This window comes from Styela clava, chromosome 3 (genome assembly GCF_964204865.1).
Source record: "Styela clava chromosome 3, kaStyClav1.hap1.2, whole genome shotgun sequence".
In the NCBI taxonomy this organism is placed as follows: domain Eukaryota; kingdom Metazoa; phylum Chordata; class Ascidiacea; order Stolidobranchia; family Styelidae; genus Styela; species Styela clava.
This window is the reverse complement of record NC_135252.1, coordinates 9,530,933-9,557,887: the sequence shown is the minus strand read 5'-3', so window position 1 is coordinate 9,557,887 and position 26,955 is coordinate 9,530,933. Positions and strand designations below refer to the sequence as shown.

At 32.8% G+C, this 26,955-nt stretch overlaps 1 protein-coding gene across 2 annotated transcripts in view; it reads right to left on the bottom strand.

Moving 5' to 3' along the window:
* Positions 1–1,143: 1,143 nt before the first annotated feature.
* The window catches only part of LOC120341942 (dynein axonemal heavy chain 7-like), a 56,639-nt gene continuing 30,827 nt past the window's right edge, over positions 1,144–26,955 (bottom strand). For both annotated transcript variants that reach the window (XM_078110604.1, XM_039410549.2), the window contains 35 exons: positions 26,777–26,920; positions 26,136–26,305; positions 25,841–25,982; positions 25,470–25,637; positions 24,696–24,822; positions 24,059–24,177; positions 23,528–23,638; positions 22,995–23,180; positions 22,353–22,475; positions 21,719–21,977; positions 21,057–21,177; positions 20,664–20,811; positions 19,794–19,934; positions 18,998–19,183; positions 18,306–18,469; positions 17,671–17,843; positions 17,018–17,190; positions 16,075–16,208; positions 15,715–15,859; positions 14,876–15,003; positions 14,465–14,527; positions 13,864–14,027; positions 13,160–13,407; positions 12,748–12,924; positions 11,417–11,578; positions 10,530–10,733; positions 9,741–9,902; positions 8,984–9,169; positions 8,303–8,440; positions 5,560–5,672; positions 5,089–5,206; positions 4,674–4,826; positions 3,814–3,991; positions 3,446–3,573; positions 1,144–2,854 (listed from right to left, as the gene is read on the bottom strand). In XM_078110604.1, the coding sequence (XP_077966730.1) occupies positions 2,672–2,854; positions 3,446–3,573; positions 3,814–3,991; positions 4,674–4,826; positions 5,089–5,206; positions 5,560–5,672; positions 8,303–8,440; positions 8,984–9,169; positions 9,741–9,902; positions 10,530–10,733; positions 11,417–11,578; positions 12,748–12,924; positions 13,160–13,407; positions 13,864–14,027; positions 14,465–14,527; positions 14,876–15,003; positions 15,715–15,859; positions 16,075–16,208; positions 17,018–17,190; positions 17,671–17,843; positions 18,306–18,469; positions 18,998–19,183; positions 19,794–19,934; positions 20,664–20,811; positions 21,057–21,177; positions 21,719–21,977; positions 22,353–22,475; positions 22,995–23,180; positions 23,528–23,638; positions 24,059–24,177; positions 24,696–24,822; positions 25,470–25,637; positions 25,841–25,982; positions 26,136–26,305; positions 26,777–26,920 (5,439 nt within the window). In that variant the 3' untranslated portion in view covers positions 1,144–2,671. The remainder of the gene's footprint in view (positions 2,855–3,445; positions 3,574–3,813; positions 3,992–4,673; positions 4,827–5,088; positions 5,207–5,559; positions 5,673–8,302; positions 8,441–8,983; positions 9,170–9,740; positions 9,903–10,529; positions 10,734–11,416; positions 11,579–12,747; positions 12,925–13,159; positions 13,408–13,863; positions 14,028–14,464; positions 14,528–14,875; positions 15,004–15,714; positions 15,860–16,074; positions 16,209–17,017; positions 17,191–17,670; positions 17,844–18,305; positions 18,470–18,997; positions 19,184–19,793; positions 19,935–20,663; positions 20,812–21,056; positions 21,178–21,718; positions 21,978–22,352; positions 22,476–22,994; positions 23,181–23,527; positions 23,639–24,058; positions 24,178–24,695; positions 24,823–25,469; positions 25,638–25,840; positions 25,983–26,135; positions 26,306–26,776; positions 26,921–26,955) is intronic.

Here is a 26,955-nt window from a genome sequence, read left to right as displayed (position 1 = left end):
TTATACTAGAGTTCTTCCAAATTTAAACAGGGTTAACAATAATATGATGTTATACTAAATAGAATCAGATTCGGAAATATTCGAATCGTAACAATTTAATTCGAAAATAAAATATTCCAAGCTTACATCTCTAGTCACAATGCGCTGAGCGTACCAATTTTATCTCTAGCCCAGAGGTGGCCAACCAGTCAGAGACCATAAGCCACATTTTGTACTTTATTACCGCGAAGAGGCACTTTGTGGACAAGAACACACATGGACATCATATATACCTTTATTCAGCTCTGCTAGAATGCTAGTTTATTGTAAATTTAACATACCAACATGATTATGACAAAATTTGCAAGCCATTTGTTGTTATATATGCATGCTACTTTGCGTTCCTTCTGGCATTCTTTGGATTGAACAATCCTCTTTAAATCTGGCTTGTGTATTGTTGTAGCCAATCGAAGCAGTTCTTTCACATGGGGGTGTGAGCCAGAACAGATCAATGTTTTGATTTCACGTGTTTTAGGGTAGAAAACACAGATTCGCAGACAAATGTTGACCCAAACATTGACAATATACTAAGCGCGGCTCGTTTGACATTGGCGTAGTTTTCCATAACTCAATGGTCTGTTCCCTTAAAGCACATTTCAGTTGATCTTTCTCATAAAGATCATCGTCAACCCAGTTGCAGCCTGAGACTAGAGGGTATTTCAAACAATCCGTCTCAGAATTGAATGGGTCGACAACCATGTAATCTGTGACGTTTTATCTGCACTTCAACTAGTTCACTCAAATGGTATATTGCGCGTTTGCCGCTGGACTTCGTTTCCGATACGATTTCACGGTAAAGTCAATTGAAGTGCATCATTATATGTTTAATCGAAACATAATGAATCGTACGTTGCAAGTTAATTTTCCTTAAAATAATCAAGGCGAAAAGAGCCGCATAAAACCGGTGCAAAAGCCGCATGCGACTCGCGAGCCGGGGGTTGGCCACCCCTGCTCTAGCCCAACCGGGCACAAACCATCGAAACCCAATTTATGACCATACTTCAATCAGGAAAAATTCTACCCTATTTCCGATTTCTCGGCGACCAACTCATGAAAATTACGCGATTCCTATGCAAAAACAGCAGATGCACGCAAAACAAACCATTAAACACTACGAGTTTATTACAGTAAATCATATATCCAATAAACGTTTTAAAATAATCAAACAACAGGGAACAGTCCACAAACGGGGATACATCTATTTGTCTCAATGTATTTGGTCATTAAATATGAAAAGAAAAACCTTCAATGAAATACTTATATAAATCATAACTTCTCTCAAAAACAAAAACAGATCTAGGTTAAATAAGTCCACACTTGGCAAATAAAAATAAAATTACAAATTTCTAACACGAGAAACTTCAATATCAACAAAAACAAATAATCATTATATTTTATGCTTGATAAAGTATGATACTATTATAATGAGACTATAGAAATACAAATTTCAAAAGCAAGCAAGCAAGTGGAACTAGATATAGGTACAATGTCAGGCGAGTACGGTAAGAATCACAGTGGGATTTTAAAAAACCCTACTACAAACAACAAGTGTGGCCGTGTATGAATCACTGACAATATACAGTGGTTCATATATGACCAAGCCTGATTCGGAACTGTATAATTGACTATTGAATGAAATTACAGATAAAAAGACATACAGTGACGTTTTTGTTTGGCATTCATTTAACGAGATATCGCTACCGTGCAAAACTAAATATACTCAGTTAGAAAAATGTTCTACAGAAAGAAATATATATTCTCTAACTGGTATATATAAATAGGGTGCAAATTGAATAGAAAATTATGTGCTATGTATCAAAGATTATTGAATAGTAAGCAGGGGAATGCAAGAAGCTGGAATTATAATATATACAATTGAAGACAAAAATCTGTGCATATGTTCACATAAAACTTGTGTCCTTTTCTCCTAATTCAAAGAAAGTCTAAAGTTGAATTGAAATATCAGGCATGCACTTTTGCGATGATATAAATATTATGTCAATTAAATTTCGTAAGAGTTTTAGTCAAAAATAGAAAAGATTGGGTTTGATTTGTCTATTTCTAAATACCTAATCACAATTTTGAACAAGATGGCACAATCATCCACAAAATTTCGATTTGACCTTTCAGACACCAGTAGAAAGCATTCTTTGCTTGGAGAAGCTTTTTTTTATCTCACCTAAGCACAGATTTTCGTCTTTTACAATCAATATAGAAAAAAAAAAATTAAAAAAAAAACTATTCTATTAAGATGGAACACACAAACACATATGATAAAACATATTATGAACCTTTTTAAACTTCTCTAAACTATAAAATGACCAAGTCAGACATTATTTGATCAAGCTTGGTATGTCAAAAAATTAAGTCTCAGCCTAGACACAAAATACAGCGCAGTATGGGGTTTTAAAATACTGGCCAAAATGCATGGACCATCTTTGATTCAGCTACAAATTTTTTTTGGTGAAACTAAATTCATAAAGTACCAAGTTCGATTAAGTATGACCTGTATAAAGAAACTATGTAATAAAAAACCTTTTAATAACACTATATTATCTCTAATCTATAAAAATCTACATATTTCTAAAAAATGTAAAAAAAATGGCACAGCTTCTATATTACTAACACAAAACTAATCATTGAGCTGGCACAATAGAGCGACACCACGTCCGATCCAATGTGAAGAAGGTTTGTCCGAAGAAAGGTCCATGCCAATGACGTAGTTGGTAGAGTGACCAGTGGTGGACAGAACACCTCTTCGTTCACTGGTCTTATACACAGGTGCATTGTAGGTTTGACGATCAGGAAGGTCAGACTGAAAAAAGAAAGAAATAACACAATAATGACAATATACAATACCGGCATTTCATGGTTGCTATAAGAAAAGCAACGTAGATGTTAATAATGAAAGCATAACCTAAGCAAACAGCTAAATTTTGATGCATTTATAGAGGTCCTGAACAGTATTGGTCACAGGAATCATCTTGGAGAAACCATATAAAAAAGGGGCTCACAAGCACTTGCATATACAGTATACAAATATTCGGACAAATTTTTGGATAGGTTATACTTTCCAGCAAAGCTATGTAGTATTTGGAAAATCATCAAAATGATTGGTAACTTTGGTCTTCGATAAAAAAAAATTAATACAAAAAACATTATCCGTTTAAAACAATCAGGTAAATAAAGAAATATGTGTAATTATATAAATCAGTGGTTTGCAACTTGTTTCCTATCTAAGGCTCAAATCGAACTGTTCAAGGCCTTAGCAGGTCAGAATATTTTTCATCATAAATTCATTGTTGAAGTTCCAATTTATAGAAAATGGCAATGGCATATTACAAATATTCCCAGCCCATGAAAGTTCAATATTTATAAGATAGTTTAAAACAAATTTCTGACTTACTCTCTTTATGGGAATGATATGAATCTTTGGCATCTTGTCATATAAAATCTTTGGAATAGACTCGGCAATTAATTTGGATTTTCTATCCCATTTTGCTCCTTCCAAATACAGTCCAAAGATGTATGCACCTAAGTGAAAAAAGTCTTTTATTTAGCAGTTTGTATCAAATGTAAACAACATGCTCGCAATGTGCCTTCAGTGTGAAAGTACTTTTGTACCAATACACCTTGAAAAACGAAAAACAATCATCTGACATTTTTGTGACTTTGTCTACGAAAGAATGTATAACACTGATAATAAGATTGTTTTTAAAATTTCAAGTTTTAAATAGCCGTAAATACTAATGCAAAATTAAAAAAATAACTGACCATCTTCAGGTGGATTCTTATATTCTTTGTCTTCCATAACATTATAATCAAACGAGAGGAGGTCGATTGGAATTGTATATTTACGAGCAAAGTTCTGTTGCACACCAGTCAAGAAAGCTTGAGTAAAAAAGAATCCAGAAACCCAAAATTGTGGAGGTGGACCTTCTTCATACCATTTCTTAATGAAGAACAAATTTGTCTTTAAAAAGTGGCAAACACTGTGGCATGGATTGTATTAAATCGAAACTTTGCTTTGCATTGAAAACTCATATGCAGAAATAGTAACACGAGGCACTGAGGTTCATGTGAACATTAGTTACAACTTTCACTAGCAAGCATCCGAAATGCATCTGACTAGTTTTTATCGAGGGGCATTCTCCATTTCATAATTCTCACTCGTCTCTAAGATTTATATGCTTTTTATACGACATTATGAATGTTATAGATGACGTAATGGTAATAAAAATAATTTCCCCATTCTTTTCAAAACACATAAAACAATGAAATAGGAGAACAAAACTAATAAACTATATGACAATATGATAAATATATATGATATATTGTCATATAGTTGTAATTATTAGTTTTATGATATAATATCATAACATATGATATGTATATATATAACAATAACAGCTATACGACAATAGTGTAATGATCATAAAAAGACAGACTGTTCAGCATAACTGCATTAATACTAATCACTATTTTAAATTTTAAATTTTTTTTACTTTCACTGATGCAGAAACAATTTTACTCGGCCGAACTGCGTTTCTGTATAAATTTTCTCATTACATGTATCACTGTGTGACTAGCTGAACGAAAATTGATAGTGGAATTATATTTACAAATATTTATACCTGCAAGAAATGCAGCCTTTCAAGGAAATCATTAACATAACCCCCAAGAGGTTTCAAACTGGGATAAGATTTTTTCATCCACACTCCAGGTATTTTTCCTTGTAATATGTTGTTCAAGACTTCTTCAAGATCTCCAGACATAACAACAAGTCCCTGATAGATAGGAATTGATGAAATTAACAGTTTTATACAGAGTTTGAAGTTTTTTTATACAACTTTTTATAATTCTGAATTAGGTATTATAGAAATAATTTAATGTGAGAGTTGGGACATTCTGCTAACCGAACATGGTTTACTTGGCATACCAACGAGCTATTACAGGGTTCGCATGGAGAAATATAATGTGTGATTGCAGAGATTGCAGCCCTGTCGGAACTGTTTAACTGTTGGATCGTTGCAGCTTTCTCCAACTTACCTTGATAGCCTTTTTGACATTGATGAGTGATGCGCGAATTGCAGAAAGTAGATTATTGAATCTGACCATCTCTTGTACAAGTACTGTGTTCATAGATTGTTTGTATGCAGTGGGATATCTAAAAACAGTTCATCAATAAAAACATTTACATTATGACATGGGAATTAAAGTGTTTGGTACATGGTTTCCAGCACTAGAAAAGTCTCGCCTTGGCCAAGCTGGTAGAGGTAAGCAGGCTTCAGTATACAATATCTCATGCTCTGAATCAAGTCAAGAAACTGATGTAACATTCAATTAAACTTTTCTGTGACACTAAAGGTATGCATATATTGGTAGCCGGAAAACATTCTATTGCATAAATACCAAGAAACTTAAAATGTTGCGCAACCATCTGTATATATTCAAAGTATAAATTCATGTTATAATGCAATTACAACTTCACAAACAGATCAAGAGTAAACCAAACTAAACCTTCTCAGAGCTGCTTCAGTGTCAAAATTCTCAGGAAGTTTTCCAAGAATATCTCCTGCAACAGTATAGACAAGCTGATCACTGGATTGCGAACCTCCTCCAGATGCTCGGGACTGTGAAGTAGAAAGAAAGAGTCATTTAGTAAAATTACTTGAATAAATGAATTATATAAAAAATCAATTGACTAATCAGAATTTATATTCATTTATACAGTATAATCAATTTACCTATCAGTAAACGTCAGTGATTAAAATGTTTAATCTATGAAATTATCAAGCAATTGATCAGAGGACACAGATCCAATTTGGTAATAATCCGATTGTAATTGCATTTCTTAGTCAGAATCATAAACTCAATGTATGGTTGGAGACAATATTCAGGAAATCAGAATACCGTACATTCAATCTCAGGATATATCAAAAGAAGATTTTTGTACAACATATTTACCACAGTGAAGAATTAAATAAATATCAAAAAAGTAGCATGAAGAGCCTGGCATGTATGAAATCGTGAGGAAATAAAAGATATCGGATTGGACATTTTGAAGAAATGAAAATACTATGGAAAGTATTTGTGAAATAATTTCATATTTTTATGTGATTCAAGAAAACATACAAAAAAATTACAGAATTAAGAGCAAAAGCTGATATAGGAATGACAAGCAATGATACATTTGTAGAAAGCAGTATGGATGTCACCGAGTGAAAACCACTCAAAAATGTGGAAAAAATCAAGCGTGCTATATCTCAATATATCTGATTGCAAAATTAAAACAGCAAAGATAAATCTGCTCTTAATCTGAAAAATCACATAACTCTGATTGCTGAGCTCAAATTTGTTCATCATAAACTTCCTTGATCATTCCAGGTTTTCATGGATGTACCAATACTGGACATGGACATCAACATTAAATTTACTAGATATTTTCAAAACATAACAGTCAGAATTTAACTTTAGTTATTTTTGCATGGGACAGTGTGTATTGATAGTTATTTTACTTTTCTCCGAACTTTGTTGGAAGAATATAAAATCCAATAACCTCAAATTGGCATAAAAGAGTGTCATGGCACTTTGAACAATATAAAAATTTTCCAATTCATATTTCAGGTCAAAATAATTTGATGTCAATCAAGACCACTTAGGCAAGTTTTGTGTTTACATTTTGATTTTGAACCAGTATTACAATACAACAAGAATTCATTGAGTAAGAATCCATTTATTTAAATTCTTCCTAAAAGTCCCCATATAATCAAGATATTAGTACACCCATAAACATAGAACGATCACATAAAACCTGATATCCTTTCCAATTACGGAGTTTCAAATCTTACCGATCTCATCTTCCTTATAGCAAACACTGCCTCAAGTATCAACAATTTATATTGAATAAGAATACTGACCAAATACCTGTGACCTGACCTTACTAAAGCACATTGAGAAATGCATATATGATAGAATGAATGTAACAATATGATGATGACTCTACTATACTTTCTGACAATTGAAATCTTCTGCTGTTACTTACTGTATCTTCCTGTAAAAAGAAAACAATTAGGGGAGTTAGTAGTTAAAAATATTAGTTACTAAACAGAAATATTCCCTGCAGAACCTATTTGCGGTACAAACTAATACAAACTACGTTTTCAGGTTGCAAGTCATGGTATATGCCCACTTTTATATAAAAAATATTTGGTATATGCTAATACCCTACGTTTCAACCATAAACTTAGAATAGACAAACTCCAACTAATGGCCAAAAATCTTGCATCTATTTGTTTCAGGTAGTTGCAGGTAAGGCTATGGAGTGATGGAAAAGTTTTATAGAACTACTCCGACCCCTGGCAAAAATGACAACATTTCAACTCCCAAATTCGGTCTGACAATAGTTTGACTCCTGACATCAGGTCCAAAACTCCCAACTTAGAGATAACTGAATGTTGACCACAAACTTTGGAAAATGCATGAATTTTTCAGATTCTTTTGAAAATTTCAAGTTGATAACATTTTTAATTCAGGGTAAATATGTTGATTCTGACTTCTGATCTCTTTCATCCAAAAGTCTTCTATCAGATACCTGGTCATACAGGCCATTAGATAACCCAAGGTTGCCACCACAGAAAAATATGTAGCAAGGTTAATTAAGCATTTTTGAAAAATAAACATTCTATCCCTTATAAAACCAGGATTACATCAAATTTTATAGCAAAATCCCCCAGAAAAAACTTACTGTTTAATATTTGTAACAGTTGATACTAGATCTGTGGTTCAGAATGACATTAAAAATAGTAACTAATCAAAACCTTGTAGATAATATGAATTACCTCATTGTACCTCACTATTATTTTAAAAAGCTTTCATTGAATCCATCCGATAGTTTGTATATAAATAAAAAAACGTATTACTGATATAGATAAATTGTAGAATTACAAAACATATAACACATAACGGTAATGATCAATACTAGCTACCAATTTTGGGTTTTGGATTTAGTTAAAAACCTTTACAGTGATAGTTTTACATTTTTAGTAATTCAGTACAGAATTTACGAGAGTGCCGTATTTCAGATTTGATGTTGTTATATTGCACAGCAAACAATAAACCTATAAAAATATTATTCATGGGGCCTAAAAATTGGAGCACCACTGCCCTGAAAGTATACGAGAATATTTATTTTGTAATATTTTTCACCTAATCTATCAACGATTGAATATACATTCTATTTATGTGAGTAAAACTTGCATACCAGTGTGAGTAGAATGCTGTTGAATAATACATTCGTCTCATTTTGATCTTTAGTGATATCAGCATTAGCATGCATTCCAAATATCTCAGGCTCAGTTATCATTGGAAGATTCTTGCAGTATTCAACATAGCTTTCCCACTGTAAAGAATATTTTATTTGACATCAAAAAAGAGAAATTGTTCATATTTAATTGTATCAGGATTTACAATCTTTGCTAGCATATTGGTGTATTTGATAAATGTGCAGGTAGGTAGTATGAATAGTATGACATTCCTATTTATCCCGGGGTAAAGGATCGATTAGAAGATAGCTTGATCATATGATGAACCACGGCCGCTGATCTGACTACAAAGGCATGTCTGATATGGTAGTAGTTGATCAACTATTTGTTTCAGATACATCGACTTGATGGTGGAGGAAGAGGTAACCGACTAGCAGTTAAATGAACCAACGACAATGAGAAGTTCAGCAATCATCTTGCACATTATTGTCTTTACTCTCAATAAGCTCTCTCTCTCACTCTCACAGGAATAAAAATATGAAAATCCTATCCTACTGTAAAATAGATAACACATTATGTACATGAATAAATCATGACAAGCTTGATCTGATAAAATTCATTTTATTTCATATAAATAATAACAACAGTGCACAGAACTTGACTCTAATTATGTCACTTACATCCCCATCTGCCGGAACTATGTATCGGCTTTTAGAATCAAACATGAAATCATCTGTGTTGATAATTTCATCATTATATCCTCTTGAGAGTACAGCATTCAATGTTCTTCTATCTCTGTCATCTGTGACTCTTCCACCGTAGTTACATTCACCAGCAAGATATTTTAATGCAGCAAGAGGAACAAACTGTGGAAAAACATTACATTTCATGTTTAATAAATTGGTAATGTAAAAGAATGAACGCTCAAATATTATGTCTTACAAAAATAAAAAGTAGGCAAAAAGGATTAAACGTCATGGCAGCTGTGTGTGAGTGTGATAATAAACGACCGTTCTAGACTTCAAGTTGCGTAAGTATAGAGTATACTTCAAGTGTAGAATTCTTGTAATATCTCTATTAACAATGTTTTATAATCGCAACATATGTGAGTAAGTTTTGTTAGTCTTCCTGGATTCTCTAGGCAAATGCTAGTTTTGTTTGTGTATCTCATTTGCGTTCACAAATAGGTTAAAATGCCCTTAAACTTAATAATGATAATGAAATCTAAATTTACAGGCTATAGATGGAGATGGTTATAATATATAAAATGTGTATTGCCGTTTCAAAGTGTAGTAAAAATATAATTAAATGGCGTCCATTGCTGTGGTGAAAACTGGTTTGAAAGTTCACAGTGCAGTATTAGTGAAAAACAATTGAAAAACTTGGATATCTCAGATATAATACTTAAAAAAACTATGAAAGGTAGGATTAACTCACATCATATTGATTCAAGAACATATGAAGTTGTTTGACAGAAATTCTTAAATCGGTTTCATTGAATTCATATGGAATATTCCAACCGAGAGGTCCAAATTTTCTTCTCTCTTGCACAAGAGCATGGAAGAAGCATAATCCAAACAGAAGTCTTCTCCATGCATGCTTTAAAATTAGAAAGAATAAATATAAGAATGAGAATAAAAGATAATAGAAAATATGATGTTAGTTTTTGTTAATGTTAAAGTAGAAATCTAAATGCCAATAAAAAGAAAAGACGTAACACAATAATCTGAATCAATCGTTCACAATTTAGATAAGCAATATTTTGAATATGTGAATGAATTATGGTAATATAGAATAAATTTAAAAACTATAAATTTCATGTTCACATTCAAAATGTGACAAAATCGCTATATATATATATCCAAAAGCATAATTATTTCTCAATTTGTATACTATTTGTATACAAATTTTTGAAAATATTTTTAATTTGCAAAGTTGAAAAAAAATTTATTTTTCGGACACTCCGAATTATATTGAATTGAATATTGTAAAAATAGTTTTTGGCTGTTCTCAGATCCATGTTCCACTATGCTGTTTTACAATCGAGGAATTTGAAAATTCTCAAAAAGTGGTTTTCTTACATCCATTTTATTTAGTATCTTCAAGCTAATAGGCCATGGTAAATCTGGCTGTAATTTTGTTTTCGGTGAATTTTTTATTTTTTCGAGGGCCATATTTTTTTCCGAGCAAATTATTATACAATAACCTAAAAAAAAATTACTGTACCGGTTGTTTGCAGCTGTTGAAGAACTCTGGATCAGAAATCGGGTCACTCAAGTAAGATCTCATCACATTGGCTTTCAAACCTTTAGGAGGTTCATTTGTCATTTTTACACCGTTTTGTAAGACAGCTACTGGGAAGTGATGAGCTGGATAACTTGTCAACCACAGTCGGAAATCAGGATGCGTTGTCTCTGGATTGAGAGTTTCCTGCCAAGCACAAAACAAACAATATTAATACAAATTGAAACTACTTCATAAGTTCCTAATGCTTCAAAGTTGAGGTAGTGATGTAGTCCTTTTCAGCAACGATTGAAAGATGATATGAACACCATTTTTGATAATCATACTGCTGTACAGAGTATATGATTATGTGTTAGAATATTGCTGAACTAACCAGCTAGCAACAGAGTCATTTTGGCTCCTTCAAGCAATGTTGATGCATTAGGGAGATTCAGCTAGTCAGCTACTTATTTTATCTGAAACCCAATCATTAGGCATGATTTTATAGTCAAATAATCACAATAGTAGTTAATAGTAAGTAGCATGTTAATTCTAACTGGTGTAACATTTCAGACCTCGCATTCATACTTGAACACACTGTGCCAGCCAGGATTTATTTGAATTAGACAGGCGATACTGAATAGTAAAATTTCCGGCTTCCCAAAAAAAATAAAAGCAGTGATTGCTTCGTAGAAGCTTTGATTGAAGCTAACATGTAATAACACAGCACAAAAAATAACTAAATAAAATCTTCTATTATCTGGTACAAATAAATCAACTTATCGACTTGTCTTATTCAATATATTTAAGAAATGGTCTTATTACTATTCACAAAATATAAGATTTAAAATTTCTTTTTTTTCCAACAATCCAACTGATAACCAACTTACTTCACATAGTTTCTCAAGTGTGGACATCCAGGAGACAGCAAGATGACAATTCTGTAGAACAACCCATGTTCCTTCCTTCACACCACGATCTATCATTTTCAATGCAATTGGTCCTTGTCCTTGACCAAGAGAAAGTGTACTCAGTTTGGCCCCTCCAAAGCCCTGTGGTAAAAAAATAATATTCAGCACATTTTATCCAATGCTTAAGAATCACCAAATTTCAGAGCTGGTAACACCTTATATACAGGGTGGTCCAAAAGTAGGTATACAGTTATTTAACTATTTTATATGCTTTGAAGCACTTGCAGGTTACTTGTTAGGTACCACAAAAACTGCTTATTTTTTTAGATAATAAATAATTCTCGTGTGAATTTTCCATTAGTTTTCTAGCTGCTTGGAAGGTAATACATTTTGTAAATCTTATTTTATTTGAGGTTTAATGGCAAATAATTTAAATGAAGAGCAAAGAAAATGGATATTAAAGAAATATTGGAAGTATGAAAATGCTGAGACTGTACGTAGGGCATGGCAAGAATGCTTTCACAATGGATTTCTTTTTTTGGGGTGTTGTAAAGAATAAGGTGTATGAGAAAAATCCCAAAACAATAAATGAATTAAAAGATCACATTCATGACGCATTCAGAGAAATTGATGAAGATCGAAATTTGTGTCGTACTGTGTGTCAGAGTGTTTTGGACAGGCGTGAAGAATGTTGCAATGTTGGAAGAGGACCTTTTGAGCACTTAAGATAATAAACAGTTTCTGTCTACGATATAGCTAGCATTCTTGAACTTTAAAAGTGCCTAAATGAGAACTACAAACCTACTTTTGGACCTAAACCCTACTCTTAATAACTGTATACCTACTTTTAGGCCACCCTGATATATAAGAGAGCAATGCTCAATATGGACAAGGAAACCAAAACAAAGCAGTACGAGTATGCAATATCTCCCAACAGACTACTGGTACCGCAGTCTTCACGACTTTGCTCGATCACCAGATCATTAACACAAATGTGGAACTGCCACAAGCTCCGCAATTTTTGATTATGATGATGTCATCGCACACAAAAAACGAATCACTTAGAGCCCACAGAAATTTTTAAAATAAATGAAATTAATAACCTTCCAGCGAAAATACAATTTAACCACTGAAAATTTCAAAACAAATTGGTCCAGTAGTTTATGAGAAAGCGATTTTTCGTAACAACTAGAAAAAGAATGTACACTCTGTGTCCAATAAAACAACTATTAAAAAAATAATTGTGATTGAATACCAATCAAAAATTCATATTATTATTTAAAAAGGAAAATGAAGAAAGCCACACGAACCTGATCATCTGCAAATTTCTGTAAAGCAGCCATAGGATCAGCACCAGGTGATAGAACAAAGATCAGTGGTGATGTACAATTGCTGTCCAAGAATGTGTTGGGGAGATCAAAAGGCGGAGGTTCAACAAATTTTTGTCCTAAGTTGGCAATGATGAAATCTTGAATTGCAGGAACAACCTAAAATAGGAAAATTTTTTTTCATATTTATTTCGGGTATAAGACAGCGATATAATATTAATGCCCAATTCCTTAATCCATGTGAATAAATGAATTCACCCCCTGTTCTTTTGTTGGTACATAATCTTGATGGCTCCTTGTTGGAACAATTTTGTAAGTACATAGCAATGGTACAAGAAATTAGTAATAAAGGATTGGCATTTGGCAACATCTGCATGCTAACTTGAGTTATTACCTTGTCAGGTCTCATGCACCGTAAAATCATCATTTTTTGAAATTGCTCTAATTCACCCCACTCTCCAGGAGGTTTGTGATGTTGAGGTTCAGAGCTGTCATACATTTCTTTCCATTGTGCTTTATATGCAGGAAACTTTTGTCTGATGCCAGTAAATTGTTCCATAGCATCCAACCGACAAAGTTCATCCCACGATTTGATAGGAAGCCAAGTAGCAGGGTTTGAATGAGGATTATCAAGCCCAACACCTGTATTATAAATTGTTCAAGCGAAATGAATTTATAAAAATGTCTCAATTACATTAGGATAGAATTTATCCCCAAGGAGAGGAATCCAAAAAGGCGACATAATCATATGGCTCACCACGGCCCTCTCGTTTGGTTATCATTCCTGTTTGGGAATTAAATTAGCTGGTCAGTTATTTGTTTTCGATGCATGAAATTTATGGTGAAGGAAGCCAGAACTGACCAGCGGTCACGTAAACCACCCTGTGGCGGCGAGGAGTCCAGCAATCCTCTTAAACAAAATTATCTCATACAGAATTCAAACCTACAAACCCACATAGGGTAATCTGAGATGCGGCGGCAAGTGTATTCCTAACACTAAGCAAAATGGGACCACCACCTGACCTGTATGTATCCTAAGCATATCCATCTCTATACAATTTTCATAATAGTATATATAGTATTGCACTCTTTATTTACCTCCAGTAAGTAGAAATCTGTAATCATCTTCATGAATCTGTCCATGATGTTTCATTAAATTCATGCAGAGTAAAAATGAGAAAAGTAGTTTATCTTTCTCAAACAGTGATCGACAGATATTACAGTAGAGTGAGTAGGTAAAGTACTTCTCAAGATTTTTGAGTCTGTAAAAGAACGATACGAAATCATTTAAAATGCAAGTTGGTGTAGACATTAAGGAACTGAACTTGCTATTGTTGCTAAAGTTACAGAATTTGAGCAACGGATGCAAAATTCTTCGGTACCATTAAGCTAACCTGGTTAGTGTAGGCCAAAAAACACTTATATGAAACAATAAAGAATATAATCAAATTGTATTTTTGTATTACAGAGAAATGCAGAAAAATTCAAAGTTGAAGGAATAATATTTAATTGAGGAAAGGTATGGGCGTCGTTCCATTTAGAGATATAAATCAAGATGCTAAAATCTCTACATTTTTTTAGTACTTTAAAACAAATCTGAGCCAAAAAGTTATGAAAAGTATGGATAAATTAAAAAATGTGCATATATTATTGGTAAATATCTATTGATATACCATTATTTGTAACATAATCATCTCACCTCACTGCCAAGTCATCAGACTTCACTGCATTATCAATACTGTTGATAAACAAGTTGACATACCTATGTAAAACAAACATGAACAGTTTGTATTGATAACCTACCTGATACAATTTATGAAAAGTTAAAAAGGATACAGCACAAACAAGTACTTATGAATAGATGCTATTCAGTATTGTATTCAAACCATTCGTTTGGATACAGTCTGGTGAATAAAGGTTTCTAATGTTAATTTCCTTACCTTTCTGTAAAATATCGATAGTCAATGTAATGTAGGAATTATGTAAATTGTCATCCCTATTGTAAATATATGACAACAAAATAACTATAATATATATTCATGATATAAATTTGTCAATTTTCGTGTATTAGAATTACAGCTATAGTTTAATCAAATATCAAAAAACTTACCAAGTTAGAGAATACTGGTACATAGGTTCAATGTTCGCAAGATCAGTGATGCAGAAGAACAAGACAGATGAGTGTTCTGCGATCGGTGTATAACCCATACGTGCAGTATCAATCTTTTTCTCAGTTTCCTGAACAATAACAAAAAACTCATAAATTAAAACTATAGTTTTCTGGTCGAAAGACCCATTGTACTAACATTATATACAATATCTTGACCACAATAAAAGTAAGTAAGAGTAAAATATTCTAATAATATACCGACAATTATTGGCAATTATTTCAGATTGCTCTCTTGGGCAATAATAAGTATTATTCTAGGCGCGCCAGGTATGTGTACCAATATGGAGGTGACTAATTTTGTTCGCCTACTTTACATCAAGTTGTGTAAAGTGACTGAATCCTGTGGGCAGGGGGTATGTTCACTTGGCTAATACAGACAGTCACCGAACCCGTTTTAGAACTAAAATAAGGAAAATCGGAATAAAATTATGGCCTAACCCTAACCCGGTACACATTCTATGAGAGTATCTTATTTTATTGGTAGGAGTTAATTCATTGCCAAGTACATTATCATTGTAAGTGGTTAACTGGTGTAAGAATGGATGTATCAAACTTTGATTCGATTACCATAGTTATTCCCACACTCAAAACAGACTAGAAATCTGATCACAATTCTCAATACATTTACCATCTTGTCTCTTTTAATCTCCTCCAGGATAAATTTAGACTTTATTTTACAGTTTATATCAATTTATTTTTATATGCCGACAGAATTAAAATTATAAACTACCACATTCTTTATCAGTGTACTGGTGATTTAAAAAAAATTCTGAACTTGCCTCTGCAATTGCCTGTTTTTCAGAAATTTCATTAGCTAATGATTTCGATGATGAAAGAACTTTAATAGCAGTTTCATCTTCAAGAATGTTTCCTTCTGATGTTGATAAGACTTCAAGAATTTTGTCCTCAATTTCCTTCAATTGCCTGAATTCCAAAAAGAGTTTGGTGTTGTCGAGTAGAGTGTTATTATGCAAATTATATTTTTGTTTAAAGCACTTACCAGTCCTACAAGTAGATCTCATAAATGTTTCAATAAATATGTTAAATTTGTGATATCTCTCCCAAAAGATAAGGCTTAGTATTATTATTTCATCGACTTTAGACATTGGTTCGAAAAAACAGTGATTATTCAATATTACTTTTTGTTTTCTGCACTCTGAAGAATCAATGCATTCTTCTCTTCTTCTAATTCTGGTCTTTCTCTGGCGACCACGATTCCTAACAATTGATCTTGTAATCCTTCCATAGTAATCATGAAGTTCAGCAATGTCACCTGATAAAGAAGTGTAATTTTTTTTTATATGATGTTTTTCCGAGACGTTTGCTTTGACCAAGGCCTTGTAGAAGCAGCCACCGATATCTAACGTAAGGAGATATTATTCCAGAAAGGACAGAATCTCTTCCATTTCGGCATGGCCTATCCAATTTATAATTAATTATAATTAATTCCAAGTATAAAATATTTCAACTTTGTATAAAACTGCTTTGAATCCAATTTGATAACATTATTATCTATTTTATTTACTCTTGATAATTGAAATGTACATATGAAATGTCAGAACAAAAAAAACACATCTAAAAATCCATAACAGAAAACCCGGACAAGTAAATAGTACGGTATGTAAAACGCATATGAAGAGAGGGCACAAAGAGACAATGCATAATTCAAAAAACATGAAACTACAAAGTAAGCTTACTTGTGGTATGTGAAGCCTGATACAAGCAAATTAGTCAACAGAGGAGAATATTCGATTATTAGATGCTTATTGAGCACCCACGCATCAAAAATTAAAAGGAGGTTGGAAGGCTTAATTTTATAAAGCCTCTGTTTCAGCTACAGATACAGGTAAGGTATAGAAATAGCTAGGGAATCATTCCAGATTTTATACAACATGCATTTAACATAATTAACCTGTGACGGTAAAAAGATTAGCCATCATCTTAGACATAATCGTTACCCAAATGATTCAAAACTTTGGACCCCAACAGAGTACTCAATGATGCAATGGAAAGCGTGTCCCGGTCATTAAAACCCATGTTTCAACCATTTTCATTTCATGATGAAATAAATAAATCCCTCACCTTCACAGATGTTTCAGGTAAATAATGAGGATTCCTTAGTTTTGTTGTAATATAGAATCTAAAATCACTGCTGTATTCAATAGTAGAATCACCAAGACGAATACAGATAGCACCGCCTTGCTTGAACGTTTGTTTCAAAAGCAGAGGTTCCAACATAGGATCTAGTTCTTCACCTATATACAAAATGAATGTGAATGTTAGTGGCACAGGTAAAAGATCTTGGAGTGTCGGGGTGTGATAAATTGAACAGACATATTAACAGCCGAAAAAATTCATTCCAGTCTCTCCAAATATAGTACCTCCTCACATATCAGAGTTGCTTATACAGGGCCTGCTTTGGAGTGAAAAAGTCATACAAACGAGATTGAAAAATAGGACCATAAAACATGGTAGAAAGACAGTTGTACAAAATATGAACGATAGAATACGAGTAATTTTGTAGTTTAACAAATATAAAATATTACAACCACTGTTATTTAAATTAAAAAGAATTTTCATGATGTGTTCGAAACTTCGATGTGAACAAGATTTTGTGCAAGTGACTACATAGATGTAGAAAGAAACTATGGATTGACCAGTTATTGATCACGGGAACTATGTCATACGCTGATATTGTTGAATATGAGCTAGCTATACATGATCGAATAACATACCGATGTTTTCCAACAAGACAGGAGTACCGAACTGGATGCAGTTCTCCAATGTTCTGACAAAATCACCATCTGATAGTTTTATTACATGTAAATTGTTTGCTCTCTCCATGTTTTTGATCCATTTATTAGCTTGACCCTGAGGGTCAATCATCAGTGGCCAACGTCGAGCATTACTGTGAATAGGAAAGATAGATGAAAAATCAGGTTCAATGTTAATGAACTATATAACATGAGCACAGTCAGCCATGTGCAATTTTGTTATTAAAATTGTTCTTAATACAGTACTGCAGTGGTTCCCAACCATTTTAAACATGGTATATATGCTGTCAAAATGGGTTGGTGCTTCCTGAGTGGTACACAATACCAAAAAGTGATTACTGTTTAAAAATTATTGTTCGCAATTTTACTTTATATGCAGAGTATGTTTTACTTTGGGTTAATGATGGCAGACTATAATTTTTTGGTTGACTAACGAATTGTGTCAGTATTGAGTCGTACAACTACTGGGGTATCACTGTATTATGAATCTTTTCCCTGTAATTTCCATTGTTGTATGATTTGCATAATAAAAAATAGATGAGAAATGAATTTGAAAAGTTTGGGGAAGCTCTGCATTTGTGATAAAAATGCTTCACCTGATAATGATGCCATTGTCAACAGAGAAACTGTCAGTAGGAAGTCCAGCAATATTCCATTGTCTGATTTTAACTGGTTCACCAAGTACTTGATTCAATGTACAATCACTTGAACAAGGTATTTTCATATCTTTACATTCTCTCAACCATATTTTGAGTTGGTCCTATTTACAGTAAATAATAATTCTCTCATAAATTAATCTTAAGCCTTTTAATTTCATTTGGCAAAGTCTGTTAGAATCAGATCATGCTTGTTTCCGTAGAAGCATACCCAAAACAGAAAATTTATGGCTAATAAAGGTAGCAAGAGTCCTAAACAGTCAATTAACTCAAGCCTCGGAAAAACGGAGAATTAAAAAGTGATAAAAACAAACTGTCGTTACGCAGTGAAAGAGAGGAAGGGAAACCCTGCTATGCGTATTATGCATGGAAATTGAAAGATTCTCTCGCTCCATGTGCTAAAATGCACACATTATTATTCTCTGTGCGCATTATGCAAGGAGAAGTATGGTGGTAATTATTTTATTTTTTATATACAGCCAATCCAACACATGCGAAATTTTTTTTGTCTGTCCTTCGTATCATAAATTGGTCATAAGAACTTGGATAGAAAACTTTTAACATTTCTCCAAAATATTACAGAGAACATAATTCAATTAATTCTACCTATGTTACAATCAAACAATACTAACCTCTCTGAATTTGGATGTGAAACATCCAAGGTATGCGACAATTCCAGATGCTATAAGAACATCACCAGTTAAGTTGGTATATTTGATTCCAAGAGTGTGTGCTGCTTCTCCCCATCTATCCTTTTCACCACCTAAACTCTCAATGAGCTGAGTAGCACGAGACAATTTCTTGCTACAGATGTCAACCTGTAGTATAAAAATGAATCTGTGTGAATGAAAATGTTGATTGTGACATAAATAAGGAAGAAAAGTGGGCCCAAAAGAGAACCCTGGAATATACCTTTTTCATCCGAATGATCTCACCAAGTGTCAAATTTATTAAACGTTTTTCAGTTATCTATAATTACAGCCTATAATGAGATGTTATAAAAATACAATATTGGTGTTGTATAATAGTTAACTGCGTCAAATTTCAATTTGTTACTGAATATACAATAACAAAATATAGATCTTCAATATCATGTGATATGAACATTCCAGACAACAAAGCGCAGTATGATAAAAAGTCAGAAATCAGTGAGTACAGTAAGTATCAAGCTCGATCTCATGAATAAATAAATGTAGTAGTAAAATGGATTGCCACACCTTTTCAACTGGCTTACTTTACTATGTTGATGTCCATGTATCATGTCACAAACAACATCACTTACTTTTTAGTTTTACTAGATACTATATGTTTGTTTCCATTTTTTAATTTTCGATTACCGGTATATTCATTTACGCCCAACAGATTGGTATTGAGTAAATTATGATTTAACAAGAAAGTCATTCAGATAAGTCCGAAAAGTAAGTCAACCTGATATTCGAGGTCTGCTTTCTTTTGCTTGTTAAATTCAAGTTTATCTTGCAACATTTTCAACTTGTCTTGAACTTCCTTCAATGCAGCTTGTTTCTTTTTCAGACTCTCCATTGCAACAGCAAGTTCAGCTTCTGCACCCTTTGATTAATAAGACAAAAATGTACGGTACACATATAAAGAAGTAAAATTTATCACCAAATGAGGAAAGCAAAAAAAAAACGAGACACTCATGTGTTGAACTGCAAAATTATGGCTAGTTACAAGTCTGAATAGTTGAATAGCTAACAAGCCTGATGTTCCAGATACATGGCAAGGTAGGTGGAGCAAGCCATAACCAACTAAATTTTCTGTGAAGCACCCTGTTATACTGAAGAGAGTTTTCAATAATTAGAATATACAACCATTGCATGGGGTTATCAACAGTATCACGCAAAAATCATTCCTTGATATTAGCTGAAGTAGGATAAGATTTACATATTTATTCCGGGGGGATGGGAAGCCAATAAGACGACTTAATCATATGGCAAACCATGGCCTTGTCAGGTTACCAGTCCATGCAGGGTATAGGATTAGTTAGCCAGGTATTTGTTTCAGATGCATGGACTTGATGACGAGGAAGCTGTAACCAACCCTCGACTATGTGAAACACCCTACGGCAGCGAAGAGTTCAGCAATCCATCTCGCACATAAATATCTCCCACAGGATAAACCTGCAGTAATCAGAGGTGTAGTGGTGAGAGTATTCCTAACGCTTAGCACGATGTGCCCACACTGTTAAACATCAGCACTACAACTAACAATATTTATCTAGTTAAAATAAATTTGGCCAGTTAGTTGAGAACTACAAACAGTAAACTATATGTTTACCTTGAGTTTAATTTTCTTGGGAGCAACAATTTTTGCCACTCTGTCATATGAATCCATTGCTCTCACCCATTTGCACAAACCTTCACAAGCAGTTGAAGCATTACGAATTTTTTCAGGCACAAAGTCAGGATTGGGGATATACTTCGCCCTAGAGATCAAACATATATCAATAGGTAAATTTTTATAAGAATTAATATTAAAAATACATAATTACCGCACTGAAGTTGATTCCATATAAAAATAAACTAGGGAATTCTCATCACACGCTTCAAACATTTGTGAACAGCAGGTATAACAAAATAATTACACCTGGAGAAAGATGCTGAAGCACTAAATCAGCAAAGAATCTAATATGAGATCTAATGTACTTTATTATGTTTCATTAATTCCAACCTAATTTGTTTCATGTAAGCAGGTGCAATGTTATCTTTATCATAAACTTGTAAACTTTGTAAGAATTTCATGTCGCCGAGTAATTTCTTAGATGGGCCCCAGAAATCTTCTACCTTCTTTCCTGCATTTAAACAAGAATAATGTATAAAAAGTCGGTAGTAAAATAATGGTTGATTTATACTTTAAAGGATTCTATACTTCATCAAAAACAATCAGTTTCTATCATACACACATGTAAGTGGTGGAAAAATAAAATTTAGCAATTCATTTATGATGAAACAATATAGCATAATGATGTGGATAGAAGTATACAGAGTAAAAATATTTAAATAAGTTTTTATAGATTCTGTATTTAAAATAGGTGACAGAATTGCCATGTAAAGTTGCTTGTTGTTGCAATAGAAGTTGGTCTGTTTGAACTATGTTTTATTTAATGTCATTATTTTGTTAGTTGGCAACTTGGCAATTACACCTCACCTTTCTTGTGCATGAGTGATTAACAAAAAATATAAAAATTTGATTTTTGCATTTCCAGAAAAAATCATTTTGTGTTTTAAGCCTGTATGTGAAACATTTTACAAGAAAAAAAATTTCAGTGTTTGAAAACGCCATTCAATCGTTTCTTGTATTTTTTTAAAAAGTAATAGTAATCAAATACAAACCAGAGCCAGATGGATCAGGAATACGATCTGGTTTAATTCCTTTAAGAATGCAAACAGCTTCCATTGTAAGTTTGACAGGGTAAGGTGGATTGCTCATGGATTTGACCATGGTAATATCTGAAGGTGCAAGAGTATTAAGAGCTGACAGAGCAGCCTCAAGGATAGGAATAGCCTCAGCCAGATCAGCATCACATTCATCCTTTATTCCTTTAGCAACTCTTGCTTGTTCATTTGCAACTGCTTCATCTGCTTTGACAACCTGAATAATAAAAGGGATTTATCAAGAGTCAATTGAATATTATTGCGCAATTTGTAGGATGTTTTTGATTGGGTAATTTTATTTTCATTTGATGAATCATCACAAAATATAATATTGTAGAGTAAATTGTAAGTGATTATTAGCAATTAGCCCTGATTTTTTGCTTAAATTGATAAAACATTTTGCAATCAAAAAACAAATATTAAATAATATGACAAAATATTAAATGCATAGAAATTTTGGGTTTAAACCAATTTTAAATCAATTCAATCAATTCAATTCATACCCTTCAAAATTTGGATTTGTATCAGATATGAAACTGCCAGTTGTTTGTATCTATCTGAAAATGAATACAAAAAAGTTATATCTTCAAACCTTCTCAACTTTAGCTACTTCGATACTGTCTCTTTCAACATTCACCATAATTTCATCGACTTCTTTGCTAGCAACAACAAGTTGAGGTTGAAGATCAGTAAGTTCTTTTTGCATGTCTGCAACCTGAAGTAAAGTTTAATTTTACATAAAATATTCAATCAAGAGCTTCATCATTAATATATCTGGAATGCTGAAGGACATGCTACCTTTAATTACCCTGTAACAATGCTTGCTACTCGTATATTTCACACTGAATGGCATAGGACAGTGGTTCTCAACCCTTTTATGACTCGCGCCCCCTTTTCGAAGGCTTTTAGCACTCCCCCCTGTCCATCATTCCGGTGTTATTTATAGTGTTTTTTTTATTCCAAATCCCATTATGTTCAAACAATTCATGCACAAACATGTGAAAATGCCCTATGAAATAACCTTATCAAGCAATGAAACTATGAAGAATGGGGAGTTTTCTCCTTTAAGTGAAAAGTAAAATCAGTTTTGCGCCTAGTCTTGTGCCCCCCCCCCCCCCCTCCAACTGCCATTGGCATGGGATATGCCATAATACACAACTAATTATGTACGAATAAAGACAATTGATAATTTCAAAAATCAACAAAAATAATTTCAGTTTTCAGGCATTCATACCTGTGAAGCAGCAGACATGAGTTTTTCTAATCCAACTTCATAACGACGTTTCATCTTATGAACTTCTTGTCTTTTTTTATCAAGAAGTTGTTTGAATGTTGAAATTAATTCTAGATATGATGTTGGTGTCACATAATTATGACGTTGAAGCTCATTCAAAAATCTTTCCGACAATACTCGAGTCCCCTGAAAAAAAAAATAGAATTACAGATAATTCATTCTATATTGTAAAAGCAAAGAGTACAAATAACGAGCGTGACCATCCTTCAAGCAGCATTTTTCGTATACAAAACATTTTTGTACATATTTCATATTTTAGTTTAGCATAGTCCATTCAAATCAATATCTCTAAGGTAAGGCGGTAAGAATGCGACTCAAACGCACTTGATGCTTCAATTATTAATAATTAATTTTCAATTACTTATTATAATCATTAGAAGAAAGTTAAATAAATCGAGTTTTCTAAGCTTTTAGCGCTTTTAATTATTGTTACAAAAGTTCAAATGAGTAATTCAAAGGAATCCATAACATACAGTGTGAAATGTCTTGCACATTTTAATGCATCCAATTCTTTGGTCATCTTCCATTTCAACATCTTCCAAAAATCGAGATGCTACTGCTGTTAGAGCATCTTCTGGCCATGACTGAAATAAAAATGAGATGAATATAGATTTCTAACAATAAACAATTATGAAACTCAAAACTGAAACTAAAATTCACCAGAAAAAGTAAAAAAATCAGTGGCTTGGATCAAAATAGAAACACGTAAAAACTCAGCAAAAATCTCAGCTATTAACAGTGTTCTAATCAATATGGACCTATACCCGCTGCTTAGTCACATTTGACAAATGCAAATTGATAATCTTACAAAGATGCTTACATAGAAATTTGACTGCCAAAAAGACCACTTAATAGAAATGTGATTTTCTTCGTTTGACGGTCAATTGACCACAACTTATCATTCAAATCTGGGTGTTTCATTAAAATGATTCCACATGAGACATTAATTTCAACAAAGCTATTTAATTGCTTCTAAAGTTGAAACGTTAAATGATTTCAAGTACCTGGAACCAGTTAATAGTACAACAATTCACGAGTGATGGAAATTTTCTTAATCTTGTTCTGAAAGAATCTCCAATAGGACTCATTGCGAGTACAATATGAAGTTGATCTCTGCATCGATCTGAAAAAGTTTGGTAGAGATTTCAAAATAAACTAACAGAAGCAGAGTCGGAGGTTTACCACAATGTAATATGAAAAAGATATTGATAAAACTTGATGCTTGAATTCCTGACTTTGTTAGAATGTGATATGATAGAACAGTGCATTGGCATTACAAGAAAATGTATGGAGTTTTAATCCTTTCTAGAACATCCAAAAAAGGCAAAATAAATGAGATTTCAGAAAATAATTAGGCAAAAGTGACTACTTGTCAATAACTTTGCTTTTCAATAAAAGATATTACAAAAACTGATATTGAGGATAATAGAGAAATCAATACAATAATGCTATTATTTGCTCTACAAAAAAGCGTTAGCTACGTATTAAATCCACAAAATAAATTCAATGGTATAGATTCATTAATTGCTTCTTTCCTCTCAATCCTTGATATGATTTTACTGAAAACCGTGAATGAAACACATGGATTTCACCAATTTGGTGAACTGAATAAAAAATCAAATGCAGAATTGTGTATATTACCAATGAAATAACTGAATAACGCATTTGAAGATCCATCCGTTTGCTTTGATTTATCTCGTTGTCTGTCGAGTTGTCTCATTTTGTCGATGATTTCTTGTTTTTCATCGATGGCAAACAAATTTGGAACCTAGGTAACAAAACAGAGCGTCATGACTTGATTCATAAAAAGTATAAATCTCAGAAAGATTTTCTGATAAGACGTTCATTTATATTTATTCTAGAGAGAGTGGGGCAACATGATAAGAACACAAACAAAGAACATTATAGGGATGAAATATAGCAGAGTGAGATGTGTGGTACGCTATATGATTGACCCGTCTAATCGCTTTCTTCTTATCAAAGATAATTATATAAATTCTATCCTATCAGATAAGAAGCAATGCATAGCTACCAAGCAAGTACAAGAAGTACTACATAAACATAGTAGTGTAAAGTATAAAAAAAAAAGCTGTCATTCAATTACCCATTTTTGGTGACAATTTTAATAAAATATGAAAATTTGAGGAATCAAAAATTAAATTGGCAGGATTGGCAGGAATAGAAAGCAAGAAATAGAGCTTTGTAAAAAATATCTGTTATTATAATAATTCAAAATCTGCGCTCAAATCAAAACAATATTAGGGTATCTTAAAAATATTGTGTCTCACATGTTTCAATTGTCCCACTTGGGTCACATGTCCCACTTTTCCTTGGGACAAGTGGGACACGACATTCTCAAGACACTGACAATATTTCATGTTTACCGTCAATTTGAAATTATCGAACAAAAGCTACCTCTCCAGCATTCAGCAAATTGTTGACATCTTCCAAGAAACTCTCTTCTTTAATCTGAGTATCAGTGAAAAGGAAAACTCCATTCTGTTCTGATTCAGTAGATTTTCTTAGAATTACTTTCAAATCTTCACGCCATTCAGTAGATGTGTAGCCTTTAGAAATTTCAACCTAACAAAAATGAGAGAAAAAATGGAAGGCAAGAATTACAGATACCAGACTGTACCAGGCAAAAATGATATGTCCTCGTGTAACAGTATTTGCTTGTCTGGAGCATTGTTTGGAGCCTCACAAAAATAAAAAATAAAACATTGCTAAATGCAGTCGAATTCATTGTAAATGATAAATAATACTTTAAAACTAATACTTTATACCTGGAACAGTTCAAAGTCTGCCATATGTGAAGCAAGTCTGGTGAGAGATTGTCTGCCGGATCCACCAACACCAACAAGCAGTGCATGACTGCGAGGTTGTTTGATAATACGAGAGATACGACAAACATGCTCAATGGCAAATCTAAATATAAAAAAAAATGTGAAAAATCTTGTTTTTTTAATTTTTAGTCAAGCTTTGGAAGAAAACAAACTACATAAAAACTACAGAAATCCTAATGTGTTTATATATATTTATGAAAAAATTCAGTTGGTTTAAAACTTTCAAATTTGATACCTGAAGAGGACAAGATTCATTGGTTTCTTGCTTAAATTGTTGAATTCTTCAAGATGTCCTTCAGCAACTTCACGAAGTTTGTCGACATTATCGACTTCCATGTATAATTTGTCTTCATTTTTAGGTGTAAAATCACAGAACATAAGACTGCGAAGATCATCTTCCTCAACCTAGGAAAAATTATTAAATCAATGTACAATCCAAAGGCCTGTAATAGAACAAAAAATATTTTGAATGTTTGAAAACTTTTAATTTCAAATCCAATTAAAAACACAAACATAAACACAAATTTTCAACAATTTTGCGAGGCAAACCACTTGTCCGTCTTCTATGCTTTTACGCTAAAGCATATGCATATGAAGCAAGGATGCCTAAGTAAGATTGAAGATAGCTTAAATAACTCAGAATGTACAACAATATTCTGCTTTTTCATTAAATAAACCCAGGCTTATCTCATGTGATTAAAGTTAAAAACAGATATATTTAACAAAGAATAACCATTCCGTAACAAAAGCCTCTAATGTAAATTTATCATTACTGGTATATATGGAAATAGTATGGGAAGAGTAAGTGCCGAAAAGAATCCAATATATGCATTATTACAATTATCGCAATATATCTGGAACAAAATAAAAATTTACCTTTCCATCGTTATTGTAATCCAAATGTTTGAATACGTCATCAAACTCAGTTTCAAACTTGTCTTTCATGACATCACGAAGGAAATTGAAAAGCCATGATCTATCACTGTCATCCACAAGACGATCATAATACACTCTCATCACCTATATAAGTGAAATTAAACATGGTTAAAAGCTTA